The sequence below is a fragment of the Rhinolophus ferrumequinum genome, chromosome 5, assembly GCF_004115265.2.
Source record: "Rhinolophus ferrumequinum isolate MPI-CBG mRhiFer1 chromosome 5, mRhiFer1_v1.p, whole genome shotgun sequence".
NCBI lineage: Eukaryota > Metazoa > Chordata > Mammalia > Chiroptera > Rhinolophidae > Rhinolophus > Rhinolophus ferrumequinum.
The window spans coordinates 15,601,844-15,619,899 of NC_046288.1; the positions used below are offsets into that span (position 1 = coordinate 15,601,844).

At 43.5% G+C, this 18,056-nt stretch overlaps 1 protein-coding gene across 1 annotated transcript in view; it reads right to left on the reverse strand.

Annotated features, from left to right (window-relative positions):
* SCFD2 (sec1 family domain containing 2) overlaps positions 1-18,056 on the reverse strand; it is a 374,115-nt gene that overhangs the window by 17,592 nt on the left and 338,467 nt on the right. Inside the window, exon 7 of the mRNA XM_033106522.1 lies at positions 4,786-4,920. Coding sequence (XP_032962413.1) covers positions 4,786-4,920 — 135 coding nt within the window. The remainder of the gene's footprint in view (positions 1-4,785; positions 4,921-18,056) is intronic.

Consider the following 18,056-nt stretch of genomic DNA (forward strand, 5'->3'; position numbering starts at 1 on the left):
GTGAAATACGAAATGCCTGGGTGTCTGTTCTCTTCCATTCAAATCACTTGTTCACTCAGCAGTTAGCCTGTTATGTACCAAATGCCCAGGTAATGGCTATGCACAGGAATATAAAGATACTCAAGGTGACTCTTTTCTCGCATCACAGTCTGGCTGGGATCACAAACTCGTAAAAACTTCTTGTTCTGAGTGCTCTGTATGAAATAACTCATTTGATTCTCATAGCAGACCTATAAAGTAGGTACTGTTATTATCCCCATTTCACAGATCTGGAAACCTAGGCCCTGGCAGCTAAAGTGATATGTCCGAGGTCACACAGCAAGTAAGTGGTGGAGCTTGAGTTCAACCCAGACAGTGTGACCCTGGATGTGTCAGCCCTGCTCTCTACGGCCTCTTGTAAGCAGAGATAAGCAGGAGAATGAAGTGAGAGCTGTAGGCAGCATATATTACATGGCCTCCTCGTAGTTACAAAACCAAACAAAAACACTGGAGCTGTTAAATGGAAAAGAAATCCCTAAATCTCCCCTTGGAACACTCGTCCTGCCATCTAGCCACTCTGTTAGGACATGTCTCCTCTCCACTCCTTGGAGTCCATACACTACAAAATCAGTCCCTTTGCTTCTATTCTGTTCTCCAGAGAGACAAAGACGTTGGACAAAAGAGATATGCACGCTGCCTGTGGACAGAGAGACCAGCGGCTTTCTGTGACAGAGGCTGAGTCAGGCTTCGGTCTCCCTCAAGCCCACGGAAGCACGGTGGTGGGTGGGAGTGAGCAGCCGCCGCAGCTACGGGTTACGTAATGACAAAACAATGACCAGCTCCACCTGGCTTAGCAGCTGCTGGAAAAGGAGGTCAGGGCCTCCTCTGAGGGTCGCTAGGGGTGACTGATCGTGCTGCTACCTTCTACCCCCTGTGAAGTTGTTGAAACATAGCTTTTGGCTTCAGGGCTGAAAGCTGGAAAGAGAAACCAGTGACTGGAAGCTGTGCTGTTTCCTGAATGAGTGCTCTGACAGGCCCATTGGGAGCACCCGCCCACCCTCCAGCGAGCACCTATGGTGGGCAAAGCCTGCCTGGGACTTGGCCCCGCGGGTTGGGGATGCAGAAGAGAATAGACCTAGATCATCCCTCCAGTCTCATGGCCACAGCTTTCACATTCATTTGCTTTGAACCTATAGAGGCCGATAACTTTAAATCACACATATGGACTGGGTTGTTTTGTTTTGCCTTGCTAGATGCAAAACAAATCATCTTGCTGGGCGGTTCTATTCTTTTTCATTCAAAAATACTGATTACAGTCCATTGAATTGATATCTTGATCTTCTAATGTGCAGTGGGTCAAGTCGTGCAGTTGGAAAAAACTAGTCTGGAAAGCGACACCTAATGTGTATCATGACAACAAGGTATAAGTGCAGCCACGGAAGTATGTACAAGGGTATAGAGCCCTGAAGAAGGCACGTGTTAGGAGCCTGGAAAATCCTTTCCTATGTTCTTTCTGTTCCCCGCTGTGGGGCATCTGCAGGCCATCCTGTGGGAATGTCTGCGGGCCTGATTTCCCAGCACATCTCGCTCCAGCTTCTCAATTCACCCTCAGCCCCTGCATAGTTCATAGGTGCTGCCTCTGGCTGACCTGAGCCAATGTCATCTGTGATACCGTCTGTGAGTCCAGAGAACAGGGCGGGGACAGATTAGCAGCTCGGCTCCCTTTCTAGCTCTAGAATTATCCCAAGTTCCCTAAGCACAGAAAGGATCCCACGTGGATGCCTTCCTTTCATCAGGCTCTGTCCTTTTGTTCCTTTCACGCTTAGCACCAGTGGGTTTTGAGTGGGGGGGTGGAGCAGGACCCAATGGCAAGGAGCGGGGCAGCAAGTGAGAAGAGAGCAGTGACTGTTGTTGCAGATACAGAATGAAGATATGATTGTGTACAGGCAACTCAACACCAATACACAGATTTCTTCTCCTGGGGGTGCACTGCCAATGCGTTGTGGGGCCAAGTCCCAGAAAAGTAGACAGGGGACGGCAGATGGTCCCTGGCAGACCTCCCTCACATTGGCTGTCTCAACGATGAGTCCAGGCGTGCATTTTATTCATGAGCTGCATAGATACTGGAAAGGGAAAGCATCTGTGCTAATGAGCAATCATAGAAAATAATTAATGCCATGTGACTATCTAGCTTCCAAGAAAAAGCTTTGGGAGCATCCTGGAGCCAAGAAATGTGGTGAAGAGCATGGCTTTCAAATAAGACTGACCTGGAGACAAACCCTGGTATCCCATTTCCTATGTGCTCTTTGGAAAACACCTGGGAATAGAGGAGAGTCTGAGCCAATCCCAGCCTTCTAGAAGTTCACATCTATTGCTTAGCCTTTCTGGGCCTCAGTTTCCCCATTGGTAAAGCAGGGATAATGAGAGAACCTACTTCCTAGGGTTGTTGTGAGGTTTAAATATGAGAATGGCTGATCCCATGGTACACGCTGAGCACAGGTTAGCAGCCTAACTTTGGGTAGTGAGTGAGAAGCAACAGTAAACAGGACCAGGGATACCGGTTAATGGCCATGGGAGATTCCACCTGCATTTTGTATCTTCTCTCCATGGGCCTTAAAGCAGAGGAGAGACACTCTCCCCTGCTGGCTCCACCCTGTCTCAGACGGAGCTCTCTGGGAAATCATAATTAGCTCCTTGAAGCCCTACTGGCTGTTCCGCTTCACATGTTTTCCCAACTCTATCCAACCCTGAACACATGAGACAGAGGTAACTTTCCTTGCTGACTTCCATGGAATGGTGGGAAGAGCCAGCCACTGAGGCCCTTGTAGAAACAGAACAAAACGCCTCTGCCTTGGGGTCCTGAGGTGGGAGGGCTCTGTGGCCAGCCCACTGAGACTCTCCTCACCCCCTACAGACAGATGAGCCGCCCCTTGCAACTGAAAGCAGAGGCCCCGCAGCTGGGGGCTGAGGAATGGATCCTGACAGCTGCTGGGAGAACACAAATTCCTTTTTCTTGAATCCATGACCTGGAAATCTCCCTTTGAGATCAGTCTCAAGGGGCAGGGGCATGCTTCATGAGCCTAAACTCCAGGGGTTTGAATGGGGAGAAGCACAGCTGGCCCAGGATGGTTTCACCTATCTCCCTAAGCAAAGCCTGCCTTGGGGAAGTGACGTTTCTGAAGACAGCAGGAGCTGCAGGAAACACTCTGTAGCATTTAAAAGGGTCATTTTACAAAGTGATGTCTCACGGTTCTTGCGACAGTGATGAAAACGTCCTCCCACAACAGACACTCTATATTGGCCGCAAGTCCATTAGCATGTGAAAGGCACCGTGAGGTCGGCAGCAAAGAATTTTGCCTTCATTTGCTGTTTATCCCAGTATTTCCCAAACATATTTGGTCACAGACCCTTTTGCAAAGAAAGAGTCTTTCCGTGGAACATCAATGGACAAAGAGCGAGTCAGGGCCTCCTCTCCTCTACGCTGTGCCCCCCTGCCAATCAGAAACTACCGGTAGGACAGCCAGCAGAATGCAGGTGGGTTGGAGCCTCCGCGTGTGCCCTGGGTCAGACCACGAATGCGGCAGCCTGACTGGGAAAGGACACCTGGCCTATGGGGTCATCCTCTTCATTAGGGCGTGAAAGTCCATTGGTTATTTTAGTCTCTCTTCGGGATGAAGTCCAAGCTTAGGAATGAACAAATCGTGTGCTCAACTGGAGAAGGTCAGAGACCATGGCTAGTGTGGAAATTTCTGTACAAACTAGCCATCGTGAAGGGCTACTGGAACCCTGGATTATATTCAACACAGGAGCCCCTGAACACCTTTGAGAAGGTATATCTGTGCTGCATTATTTAAACACACACACACACACACACACACACACAAAAAAAACCCAAAACACAGTAAAATTATACCAGTCACGCATTGCAACAGAAGTTGATGATAATTGGGAACAGCAGGAAGGAGGAGGCATTTCGATTCCAGCTGTTAACTGCTTGGTTTAGAGTCTGATTGTCTGGCTCCTGTCCTCTAGCTTTAGAGTGAACCAGTTTTCCTGGCATGTGCATTTACTGAACTCTGAAAGGCTAGCTTTTCTATGTAGATTAATTCATGATTTCAAAGACGCTTTGAAGCTTGCAAAACATTCTGTTATTTCCAAGAGTTATTATAACTGCAATCCTGGCATAGACGGGGAGGTCGGCCTGTAATCTTGTTTAGATCCTTTTAAATTCAGCAACTTTAGAGTGGGTTAAAAATAGATCACATCTGTGTACTTTTCCTCCTTTCATCCCCACTGCAAAGGCTGTGCAGTAATTTTGACCTACACTCAATATTAGCCAGAGAGATTGTAGCACTTGTCCACTGGGAGTCTGCTGGGCCAAAACAAAAGTCTTTTTCAAATGGGTTTTGGGGTGATGCTAGTCACATGACTGAGGAAGTACTCACTATCCTACGTAATAAGTTCTAGAATTAAGAATAACAGACTGGTGAATACTATATGGATTCATACTAAGTGAAATTATGGGTCAGAAGGAGAAAAATTTTCAATAGTGCTATCCTGAAGGGCTTGTGTCTTTACATATTGATGAGAAACGATCATAGTGCTTAGATCAAACGAACCTGTATGAAGCCAGAAGTCAAGCTGCTTTTAACCAAAAGTTAAATAAAGATTGTATCTGATTTCAGAAGAGCCAAAATTCGAGATGGTATCTTATGTGGTACTAGCTGGGATAAGGGGGGTGTTAGCAATTTCATGCCCAGCAAAGACAGCATTACACTCAGGATTACCTCTTCATGGTTACTTTACCTTCATGAACATGCTAAATCCAGTTTTAAGGAGATCAGTGAGGCCTGAAGACATGTGTTCAATATCAACGGGATCTGGCCTTTCGGGATTAAATATTTCCTCCACAACCTGCTTCAACAATGGCTTATAGGACGCCTGGAAAGACAAAACATTGTGCTGTAAGTAAAAGGGTTCATTTGGTCTGTCTGTAGAGAGGATGGCTTTATCTGCACCCAATGAAACAAAACAAGTTTATTTTATTACTGAGCAACGGCTACAATTTCGTGTGTGTGAAAAGACAATCATCACAACATTGGCTTTTTTGGTAAATTTTTGTCCCAATACTCTGGCACTATTTTTTGTTTCTCATACTCCTTTCTACAAGCAAATGTCTCTTACTACAGCTATAATCATAGAATGACTAGTTTTTCAATGTAGAGTTAAAGTGATAATTTTACATAGGAAGTATACCGGAAAGCAAAGTATAGTCATTTGATATAGACATGAAGATGATCTCCAGTTTTTCCTAAACATTCTTAAATTATGCTCCCTCTGCTAGAAACTCGAATGTTTTCTTACAAAGTATTGTCGCCCAAAACAACCAAGCCCAAAACAATCCCTCCTTCCTTTACAGAGCTCAACTCCAAGTATGACTTGGCCAGAAAAAACCAAGACGCCAAAAAAGAATCTTGATTAAGGTCAGGGCTTAAGACAAAGCAGGCCACATGGTACTATACAAATTTCAATGAAGTTGAACTTTTGATAAAGGATGCTGAATGCTTTCCTTTCCTGTGACCAGAATAACCCATCCACATTTGAGTTATTTTTGGAGGTGGCTGCCTCTAACTGCTGCACTTTCTGAGCTTGTTTTCCCCACCCCTTGCCTTGGTTCTCCTTACTGTCAAGCTTTTCCTCTCTTCTTCTCTTCCCACCAGCTGGACCACCTGCCTCCGAGGCTGCCTCTGCTGCTCCAGTTCTATATGGTTCCCAAATTTGGAGCACAAAAAGTAAAGGAAGAAGAATGTCTTCTCTAGGTGTACTCTCTGTATCTATTTTATTATACCTCCATTATATCTATTATAGGCTTAGAAAAGCCAAGTTCTGTTAGAGCACTGTTGAGATGCCATGGAGTCTTATTTCTCTCTTTGCATTGGCTGAATCTGCGAGCTTCCTTTAGCAAGTGTTGAGGATATTGGGTGTATTGACTTCATCTTGTCTTTCTTACAGTAATTTGTTCCTCTTATGTTCCCTTTATTCCAATTTTCTTACTTAAAATATCTTAGAAATAAAGCCAGGTAAAAACCACGAAAATCATAAATAGTCATATAGATAGAATGCAACGGGTGCATTTGTCAGTGATGAGATGCAGGGAAAAATAGCATGTGTTCAGTTGAGGGGTGCAGCCTTCTTATGTTTAGTAGTCAAACAGACCACTGCATGCCCAGAGATCTCCCAGCAAAGGTAAAGCACTGGGCAGGAACACTGATAAGACAAAAATCAAACAAACAAACAGCCCCTACCCCCCACCAAAAAAAAACCAAAACTATGAGTCAACTTTCCTCATAATAAAACTAGACCAAGATAGATTTTTAAAATTTGTCATACAGGCAAAAATTCAGAGGTCTGAAAACACGCTTTTGATGAGGCCGTGGGGAAACAGAAACTCGCATATATTGTTGATGGGGGGAGGGGTAAAGTATTACAATCAGTGGGGAGTGCAATCGGCACTACCTTTCAAGGCGACAAATGCATTTGACCTAGCAATTCCACTTACAGGAATTCATCCTACAAATATGCTAATATATGTAAATTACACCCATAAAATGGCTGTTTATTGATTGTAACAGCATAAGATTGGAAACAACTCAAATGCCCAACAATAGGGAGCTGTTTAACAAATGGGCTAATCCACAGGAAGGAGTGCTATGACAGTGAAGAGAGACGCTCTGTGCTGGCCTGGCGGAGGGCAAGGTGCAGAATAAAGTGTGCGTGACAGAGCAAGATGAGACACGTGGATGATGGGCAGGGAAAATCAAAGTTTGTATTTGCTGAAATATGTAAAAAATAAACTCCGAGGTGATACACAGAGACTACCATGAGCTGTGATCATGGAGTGGGGGACAAGACAAGGGACAGGGACTTTTCAGTGTTTTGCTTTTTAAAGATACAGTTAAAACACCATTACAGACAGCAAGAAGGATTTTTTTCTCTTTAGTTGCTAAAAATTAATAAATTATGCATAGAAGAGAAGGAAGCAAAGCACACTAAAAGTTAATTAGGGCTGTCTGTATGTTCTGGGAATAAGGGACATTATTTTCTTCTTTTTCCAAAACTTCCAAAACTAACAGATATACTTCTGAATGGTAACATAATCCAATAAATATTTTTAATGTTAAGAAAAAAGACCATGGAAGGGCCTCTGAATTCTATAAATCCTCTTCCCTGAATAAATGTCTTGATAGCCCTTCCAATGTCTATAATCTCAGCCTAATAAATGTCTATCATCTTAGCCTTTCTGAATATTCAAACTCAAACTTTAATCTCTTTAAACTGCTCCCGAAGGAGAAGTTCTTTGGACAATATTCTACCATCTTATCAGCATTCTCATCAAGTATTCATCAACTTCTACCTTAGTAATAGAATACAATTTTTAGCCAGGCCCCTTATCAACGGTAACTAACTTCTGGGCAATGAGATGTAAGTAGAAAGGGAGTGAGACTTTCAGAGGTCTCCTTTATTAAAAAGGGAAGGCTATCCGTTCCTCCTCTTTCTCTGTTCTGCTTCCTGGGACCTGGAAGTGATGGCTGGAGCTTCAGCAGCCATGGTGGAAAATGGCATTCCTTTGAGATGCTGGAGCAGAGAGCTGTGAGAAACCTTGGTCAATGATGATTGGTGGAGCTGCCATAACCACAGCATGGACAGATGAAGTCAGGACTTACTTTACATGACAACACAAGTCCTGGTATGTTTAAGCCATTATTTCTCAAATCTCTGTTACCTGTAACTGAATGAAATGCTAACTGATACGAAGCACAAGGGGAATATAAAAAAATAAAAGGCCATTGCATCCTTCCAGGACCTTACTATTAATTATTAGCCTATATATAAAAGAAAAACAGTTCTGTAGAATAACATTAAGCAGAATCACAGAGAAATACACATAGGGTATCATGTTTAGGAGAGGAGAGAGTATGTCCCCCAACCGACAAAAAAGAGTTGCTTTCCATCGGAGGTACCTTCTGCAAGAAGGAAGAGTGATGATCCTAAGAGCTGAGACACAGGAACAAGGTGGTTCTGTAAGCCAGCTAAACACTGCCCTCGGCAGGTCCACGCAGGCGCCATTGCTGTCAGGCTCGAGGCCCCAGTGCAGCCTGGGGCGACAGGGGAAGGAAGGAAGCATGGAGAGATTCAGGATCTCCCTCTCTCCTGGGCTCCGTTTCAGCTCAGCTCTAGGGACTGAAGCACCAGGAGAACATGCCCACCGAGCTGGGGTTCCCCTTGCGGGCTGAGCAGAGATTTGGAAGTGCTATCCCCTTTGTACTTTCATTTTTGAGACCTTGTGATCATTGCATGTTAGTAGGGAAGGTTGTAATTTTTTTTTATTTTATTTTTTTAAGGTATGTAGGTAACATTTATTGAGAATGAGAAAAGAAACCACAATTTAAATACAGAAAGAAAAGTAACAGGTAACAAACACATCACATACTCGAGAAAAATAACATAAATGCTTTTATTGACTGCCTGACGTACCTCGATAATACTCATTTCTTACAGTTTGGGGCTGCATTCCCTCTGATTATCTTTTCATATAACGGCAATTTTAAAATATCATTTTCTATGACAGGGATGCAACGAACATCTCCACGCCACAACCCGCCCTTCTGTACTCAGTTCCGTGAGGCTGGGCTGAGGCCCTGCAATCATCTGGGCTTTGCCATCTGGGTCCATTGGAGTTTGCTGACAGGCGGCAAAACTGCACAGCGGGCAGGCAAGGTGGACCCGGCTCCTCCCTGTTTATTTGCTGTTCCTGCCAGCATCGCCCCAGCAGTGGCCCCTCACCACCTGAAGCTGTCCCTTCTCCAGACTTTTGAGTCACAGGATCCAATAAATGATCTTTCTTGTTTAAGCCAGTTGGAGATTTCTTGTTTTTTTTATTTCTATTTTTACTTGTTACCAAAAGCACACTAAATGGTATAAGTATTATTAATTTAACAAGACACTGATAGGTTTTCCCACTTAAAAAAATGATATAGAAAAGACCTCTAAAGTCTTTATCGAAACAACTAAGCACAGAACAACGAAATACCATTGTCCATTTAAAGAGCACGATTTGGGGAAGACTTTCTCAGGCACAAAGCGGTCCTTGTTTTGTGACTTCTTAAGCAAACGCATTTCTTAGATTTTCTAATTAGGGTTTTAATGTTGACAACCTTTGTCTCCTTCCTCTCAGCCACTTAGTTTGGATTGTTTTGTGCCTCAAGTCATGTCACTGAAATCTGACGGGAATGAACTGCTTTGGCAGTGGCTGCTTAGATGAGAAACCTCTGACTGGCACGGAGTTTTCTATTCAGCTAGAGGCTACCCGCTTCTCAGCAAAGGACCGCATAGAAGTTGGTGATAGGAGAGATAGACGCCTTCCATTAGCGTCCTGCTCAAAGATCATCTCGCGTCAGAAAGGGCCAAAGGGGAGATGAGTCATTGTAGTTTGCCTCAACGTTAAGGGGGTATTCTAATTTTTCTAGTCAAACATTCTCTGCCAGTTTACCATTTTTTTTTTTTTGGCAGGGGAGCAGTGAGGAGAGGAATTAAAACCAGACAAATTTGTTTTCCCCTTTTCTTGCTGGTCATCTATTTCTCACTTATATCTCACCCAGCGTGTGCTGGCAGTGCAGGGTGTGTGCCCTGCACAATCATTGAGCCGCCCAGGTTCCTGCCTTGGCTCCACAACTCCCAAGGGCACTGGAATCCCACACTGAAGGCTTTGCAGCTCATCAGCAGATGATGAAAGAAAGAGCATGCAGGTTTTCCAGAGAGATTTTATGGGCTCAGCCTGAAAGTGATCTTATCACTTCTATTGTAGTTCATTGGCCAAAATTTGTTACAAACCTACATTTACCTGCAAGGGAATCTGGAAAATGTGGCCTAACTGTGCCCAAGAGGAAAAAGGAAATGGAGTTTGGGGAACATATCGCATTGTCTCTGCCACAGACACACTCTAAAGTCTGGACTGAAACATTAATATAATTATTTCCTTAACAACTGGCGAGTTGCATGTTGTAGGCAAAGTATTATTAAACCCCCTTTCCCTTCTGCATAAGAATTTGACCTTTGGTTAACTTTTTAGCTCTGTTTCCCTGGAAACCTGATAAGGGAAGAATGTCAAACTCTAGCCAGGCAAGATTGCTTATGATAAAAATGACCCCTGCTTGGTAAATCGCATTTAGACTGGGAGAACTATAAATACTGGATTGAAAGCCAGAGCTCCGGGCTTCTCTGAGGACGGTGACTCTTGTACAACTGGTATAACTGGGCATGTCCCTTGGAGGAACACTGGAAGCTATGCTTGTGGAGTTGTTCCAGAGAAATGGCTCCTATAGAATATGAAGTTTTTAAGCCAGGGAACTCTCCACTGCACACACACCCCGCCTTACCAGTCTAGTTCCCTCACTCCTGAGCTGTCACCTCGGGACCAAACTGAATAGTTTGTCGATAGCTGTGTGCTCTGCTTCATGGATAGTCACAGGACTACTCCAGGGAAGAAAAATGCTTTCTGCTTCCCAGTGGCGAGCTGCGTTCCCGTCCTGGGCAGACTGGTTCGTTGTGACCCCAGAGCTGACTTACCCATCGGGCACAGAATACACAGTGCCTGCTTAGGGCCCACAGGACTTTCAGGGGCCCATGAAAATATTAATTTCTTTCAAAATCAGAAGAAACACTAAACTTTTAGGTCAAAGATAATGTTGTGTGTGTGTGTGTGTGTGTGTATTTGTCTCTATACCAATGCAATTATATAATAAAAATTGTAATATTTTTTATTTTTCCAGAGGAAGGGGCCCATGAAGACAGAACTGCCCGCAGCCATGAAGATCATAATGTGACCCTGTATGACAGTCTCCTGGGGCTACCTGCAAGTTTGGCAGCGTCCAGAGAGATCCTCGGTGGGTGATCAATGTTAAGAAAAAAACTAAGTAGTTCAACTTTAAAATAGTTAAAATACTTCACGTTTCAAAAAATTGATCTTATACCAGAAACTCTCTTTTTTTTTCTTTATGTGGCCGGTATCTCTCCCACAACAACAAACTGGGCTTTTAAAGATGCCGTATTTAATCAAAATATGAAAAATATTGATGTCTATGTCCCTGGTTATTCTTTTGTGGTGGAGATAATGTATAATTTGGTCTAGAAGACTCTTTTGTTGACCTGATTCTAGCTCTTGAAGAAAAGTATTGAGTACAGCAGTAGTTTTCAGACATTACATAAGTCAGAGGTAATTTTGAGAAACTCCAATATCTCTTTGAATTTTGTGCACTTTAAAGATGGCTCAGGATATCAGTTTCCAAGAAAACCTGAGTTGTTGCCACAGCCACATCCCAGGAATCGGGGCTGTTGACCTTGGCTTTGCTGGCTGGAGTTGGTGCAACTAGGGATTCTCTCAGTCCTGCTGCTGAAGATGCAGCTCCCTTTTCTGCAAAATTGACTCTAAAACAACCAACTCCTCAGGAAAACTAGACTTGTAGAGAGGATATTCATTTTGTTTCAATCCATGACTGTACAGAAAACATATGTTCAAAACTGTTCATAGCTTTGACTATCCCATGGTTTATTTTTATTTTTTGCTATACTAAGACAGATTTTTTTCTCCTTTCATCTTCTTCAACCAAATGGTTTGTTCTGCAGATTAAAAAGTGGTTCACTTGTCTGTTCATCCATCCATCCATCCATTCATCCATCCATCTTTCAAAGTAGAAGCAGATTACTTTTAAAACTTTTGAGTGTAGTCCCTTCATTTTTTTTAATTTTTTTTTTTTTCAAATTTATTTTATGTAAGCGTTTTTCCAGGACCCATCAGCTCCAAGTCAAGTAATTGTTTCAATCTAGTTGTGGAGAGCGCAGCTCACAGTGGCCCAAGTGGGGATTGAATCTTGTTGTTAAGAGCACCGCGCTCTAACCAACTGAGCTAACTGGCCACCCCAAGTCTCTTCATTTTTAATATGAGAAAACCAAGCCCTAAACTATTGACTAATTTGCTTGAGTTCACAAAGGCAGTTAGAAGCAGACTGAAGGACAGAGCTAAGTTTCCTGGACCCCAGTTTGGTCCTATCTCATGCTGATTCTTTCAAACAGGACACTTTTTGAAGGGGTTAGGTAGATAGACTCAGGAGGAAGAATGGTTTAGCACGCATAAAAGAACAGCTGGTGGCCAGAGCTGAGGATTGTTGACAGAGACTGAGCCTACAGACTGCTCAGAGAGCCACATTTCACCAGGCACAAGATGAATCAATCCTCCTTGGGCACTGCTGGGTCTAAAAGCTCTTGTTCAACATACCAGAAGCACAAAAGGCAGTACGCATCTGTGAAAAGTTTTCTCCAGCACAGCACAGCACTTTGAGCCCTCTGCCAAAGTAAGTCATGCAAGAGCCATACAGTATTTCTTTTTGAAAGAGCTCCTAAGCTCCTGGCCTGAGACATCTGCCTAATATCCTTCTGAGGAACTGCCACTGAGGAACTGCAACACATCAAACAGTGTGGCATTTAGGAAGGACGCTAAACCTCCCATTAAACTGGACCGAGTGCAGTAAGAAACGAAAGCCTAAGACTTGCTGTATAAGCAAAGCTGGGGCTTAGGTTTCCAGTCAATGGAGTCTACGAACAAACACAACTTTCCAAACACACTGGTGTCAGCAATCAACTCTTACCAGGCACAGCAGCTAACAGAAGAGTCAGCTGGAGGATGACAGCCTTTCTGGGCAGCCCCCTCCTAGCAAAGGAAAAGACAAAATGCTATGAAAGAGGATAAAGAGAAGGCCTTCTTGTCCTTCACTACAAATGTTAGAGCAAATGCTCACCTAGTGCTGTGTATGTGTCAGCTCCTGTCCTGAGAGCTTTCTATGCACTCACTCACTTAATCATTAGAGCGTCTGTATGAGGGAGCTAGTATTGTTAGTACTGGTTTCCCTGGAGGGCCAGGGGATGTTCTGGACTCATTTCTGGAAGCCCTTTGGGAGATTTTATATGTATGTAATTCCTTGTATGAAATCAGTCTCCTTAAAATGATGAGAGTAGTGTCTACTTTCTGCCTCTGAGCCATGACGGACACATTTTCCTAAATGGCTAAAGGATGGAGGTTAAACAAGAGGTGCTTCTAGTGCTAGCAGGGGAAACAAGAACGGCTCTGAGAACCAACTCATGTGCCTTGGAGCAGGAGTGAGATGCACTGGGAGGGAGGCTGGGGCTAGTAGGGGCCCGAGATCCAGGGGAGAGCCCAGATCCACAGCCCCGAGATCCAGGAGAGAGCCCAGATCCACAGCCCCGAGATTCAGGGGAGAGCCCAGATCCAGAGCCCTGAGATCCAGGGGAGGGAGCCCAGATCCACAGCCCCGAGATCCAGGGGAGAGAGCCCAGATCCACAGTCCAGAGATCCGGGGGAGAGAGCCCAGATCCACAGCCCAGAGATCCGGGGGAGAGAGCCCAGATCCACAGCCCAGAGATCCGGGGGAGAGAGCCCAGATCCACAGCCCCGAGATTCAGGGTAGAGCCCAGATTCAGAGCCCTGAGATCCAGGGGAGGGAGCCCCGATCCACAGCCCCGAGATTCAGGGGAGAGCCCAGATTCAGAGCCCTGAGATCCAGGGGAGGGAGCCCAGATCCACAGCCCCGAGATTCAGGGGAGAGCCCAGATCCACAGCCCCGAGATCCAGGAGAGAGCCCAGATCCACAGCCCCGAGATTCAGGGGAGAGCCCAGATCCAGAGCCCTGAGATCCAGGGGAGGGAGCCCAGATCCACAGCCCCGAGATCCAGGGGAGAGAGCCCAGATCCACAGTCCAGAGATCCGGGGGAGAGAGCCCAGATCCACAGCCCAGATCCGGGGGAGAGAGCCCAGATCCACAGCCCAGAGATCCGGGGGAGAGAGCCCAGATCCACAGCCCCGAGATCCAGGGGAGGGAGCCCCGATCCACAGCCCCGAGATTCAGGGGAGAGCCCAGATTCAGAGCCCTGAGATCCAGGGGAGGGAGCCCAGATCCACAGCCCCGAGATTCAGGGGAGAGCCCAGATCCACAGCCCCGAGATTCAGGGGAGAGCCCAGATCCACAGCCCCGAGATCCAGGGGAGAGAGCCCAGATCCACAGTCCAGAGATCCGGGGGAGAGAGCCCAGATCCACAGCCCCGAGATCCAGGGGAGGGAGCCCCGATCCACAGCCCCGAGATCCAGGGGAGAGCCCAGATTCAGAGCCCTGAGATCCAGGGGAGGGAGCCCAGATCCACAGCCCCGAGATCCAGGGGAGGGAGCCCAGATCCACAGCATTGGTCAGAGTTGGAACAGGAACCCAGGGTCAGACCAGGTCTAGTGCTTTCCCACATGTCCCAGGCAGCCCAGGACATCTCAACTAGAGTCTGCATAGAAACAGTATTGAGCTAAAGGAAGGACAAATTTTACCTGGAGCCACAGGGTTGAGGACCAAATTGGGAGAAGGGATGATCAAAAAGTTGCCCAGCCAAGACCCAGCTTCAAAACTACACACAGTTAGACTCTGATTCTAGTCTGGACATTTGTCATTTCTTTCCTTTTTTTCTTTTTAAAATAATTTTTTAATTTTTCAATTAAAGTTCACATACAATAGTATATTAGTTTCAGGGTGTACAACATAGTGATTAGACATTTATATAACTTATGAGGTGATCACCCCAATAAATCTAATACCCACCTGACACCATACACAATTATTACAATATTATTGACTACATTCTTTATGCTATACTTTATCTCCCCATGACTATTTTGTAACTACCAATTTGTACTTCTTAATTCCTTCCCCTTTCACCCATCCCCCTGGCCCTCCTCCCATCTGGCAACCATCGAAATGTTCTCTGTATCTATGAGTTTGTTTCTGTTTTGTTTGTTTATTTTAGTCTTCAGATTCCACATATAAGGGAAATTATATGGCATTTGTTTTTCTCTGACTCACTCCACTCAGTACAATACTCTCTGGGTCCATTTATGTTGTTGCAGATAGAAAGATTTCATTCTTTTTTATGGCTGAGTAATATTCCATTGTGCATATGTACCACCTATTCTTTATCCATTCATCCACTGATGGACACACAAGTTGCCTCCATATCTTGGCTATTGAAAATAATGATTCAATGAACATATGGATGCACATGTCCCTTCAAAGTGTTGTTTTGGGTTTCTTTGGATAAATACCCAGAAGTAGGATTACTGAGTCCTTCTTTGTCTTTGGTTGTAGTCTTTGTTTTAAAGTCTATTTTGTCTAATATAAGTATTGTTAACCCAGCCTTTTAAAATTTCATTTCCACTTTCATGAAATATCTTTTCCCATTCTTTTACTTTCAGTCTGTGTGTGTCTTTTGATCTGAAGTGGGTCTCTTGTAGGCAGCATATGTAAGGATCTTGTTTTCTTATCCATTCAGCCACCCTACTTTGTTTGATTGGAGCATTTAATCCATTTACATTTAAAGTAATTGTTGATAGATATGTAGTTATTGCCATTTTATTATTTATGTTGTTGATCTTTTTTTCTTCTTCTTTTTAAAGAAATCTCTCTAACATTTTTTGTAATACTGGTTTGGTGGTGAGGAACTCCTTTAGCTATTTCTTGTCTGGGAAGCTCTTTATCTGTCCTTCGATTCTAAATGATAGCTTTGTTGGGTAGAGTAATTTTGGTTGTAGGTCCTTACTATTCATCACTTTGAATATTTCGTGCCAATCCCTTTTGGCCTGCAAAGTTTCTGTTGAGAAATCAGCTGACAGTATTATGGGTGCTTCCTTGTAGGTAACTAATTGCTTTTCTCTTGCTGCTTTTAAGAATCTTTCCTTGAGATTCTCTCCTTGTCTTTAACCTTTGGCATTTTAATTATGATGTGTCTTAGTGTGGGCTTCTTTGACTTAATCTTGTTTGGTACTCTCTGTGCTTCCTGGGTTTGTATGTCTATTTCCTTTGCCAGGTTAAGAAATTTTTTATTTCTTTTTTTTATTGTTAATCAACTGTGTTTTTTTTTTTTTTTTTTTTTTTTTTTTTTTTTTTTTATTGTAAGCCTTCTGGTCAACAATAGATTATTAGTAGTTAAGTTTTGGGGGAGTCAAAAGTTATATGTGGATTTTTCTTTCTTTGTTTTTTTTTTTAACTCATTTCTTTTTTTTTTTTAAATTAGTTTCAGGTGTACAAAACAATGTACTAGTTAGACATTTCACCCTTCACAAAGTGATAACCCCTTCCCCCAATCTATCACTCCTTTGATATCGTATATAGCGGTTACAATTCCATTGACACTATTCCCTATTCTGTACTCCATATTCCATGACTATATATATTAAATTATAGTTGACATTCAATATTATTCAGCTTCAGCTTCAGGTGTACAGCACAGTGGTCAGACATCTACATCATCCATGAAATGGTCTCCCTAATAAGACAAGTGCCCATCTGACATCCTACAAAATCTTTACAGCATTATTGATTACATTCCCCAAACTGTCTTTCATATCCCTGTGGCAATACTGTGAATACCAATTTATGCTTTCTAATCCCCTTCTTCCTCATTCCCACCCCCCTCCTAACTAACAACAATCAGTTTTTCCTCTATATCTCTGAGACTATTTCTGTTTAGTTTGCTCATTTATTCAGTTCTTTAGATTCCACATATAAGTGAGATCATATGGTATTCGTCTTTCTCCGTCTGACTTATTTCACTTAGCATGATGTTCTCTAGGTCCATCCACATTGTTGCAAATGGTAAGATTTCATTCTTCTTTATGGCCGAGTAATACTCCATTGTATAATGTACCACAGTTTCTTAATCCAGTCGTCTACTGATGGACATTTTGGTTGTTTCCATGTCTTGGCTATTGTGAATAGCACTGCAATAAACATAGCGGTGCACATATTTTTCGAATTAGCATTTTGGATTTCTCTGGATACATACCTAAGAGTGGAATTTCTGGGTCATAAGGTAGTTCCATTTCCAGTTTTTGAGATACCTCCATACTGATTTCCATAGTGGCTGCACAAATCTGCAATCCCACCAACAGTGCACAAGGGTTCCTTTTTCTCCACATCCTCACCAGCACTTGGTGTTTGTTGATTTATTGATGATAGCCATTCTGACCAGAGTGAGATGGTGTCTCATTGTGGTTTTTATTTGCATTTCTCTAATGATTAGTGAGGTTGAGCGTTTTTTCATGTCTGTTGGCCATCTGTATGTCCTTTTTAGAGAAATGTCTCTTCATGTCCTCTGCCCATTTTTAAATTGGCTTGCTTGTTTGTTTTTTGGTGTTGAGTTGAATGAGTGTTTTATAAATTCCATCATTATTTCTTCAAATAGATTTTCAATTCCTTGTTCTTCTCCTTCTGTTACTCCTATGATGTGAATGTTGGTACACTTGATATTGTCCCACAGGTCCCTTAAATTATCTCTTTTTTTTTGGATTCTTTTTCTTTTTTGCTGTTCTGTTTGGGTGTTTTCTGCTACTTTATCTTCTAAATCGCTAATTTGATCTTCTGCTTTATCTAACCTACTGTTGATTCCCTCTAATGTATTCTTCAATTCAGTTATTGTATTTTTTATTTCTGACTGGTTCTTTTTTATATTTTCTATCTTCATTTTTATGTTTCCAAACTCTTTGCTGAAGTTCTCCCTGAGATCACTGAGCAACCCTATAACCAGTGCTTTGAACTCTGCATCTGGTAGATTGCTTGTATCCATTTTGTTCAGTTCTTTTTCTGGATCTTTGTTCTACTCTTTCATTTGGGACATGTTTCTTTGTCTCCCCACTTTGACTGCCTCCCTGTGTTTGTTTCTGTCTATTAGGTAGAACTGTCATATCTCTCAGTCTTATACCGTAGTTGTCCTGTGGGGCCCAGTGGTGCAGTCTCCCTGGTCACCTGAACCAGGTGCTACAGATGTGTCCCTTGTGTGGGTTCTGTGTGCCCTCCTGTTGTAGTTGTGACTTAGCTGCTGTTTGCACATCAATGGGAGGGACTGCCCCTCAGGCTCATTGGTTGTGAGGACTGGACGTGACTATAATGGAAGTACTGTTATGCAGGGGCTGACCC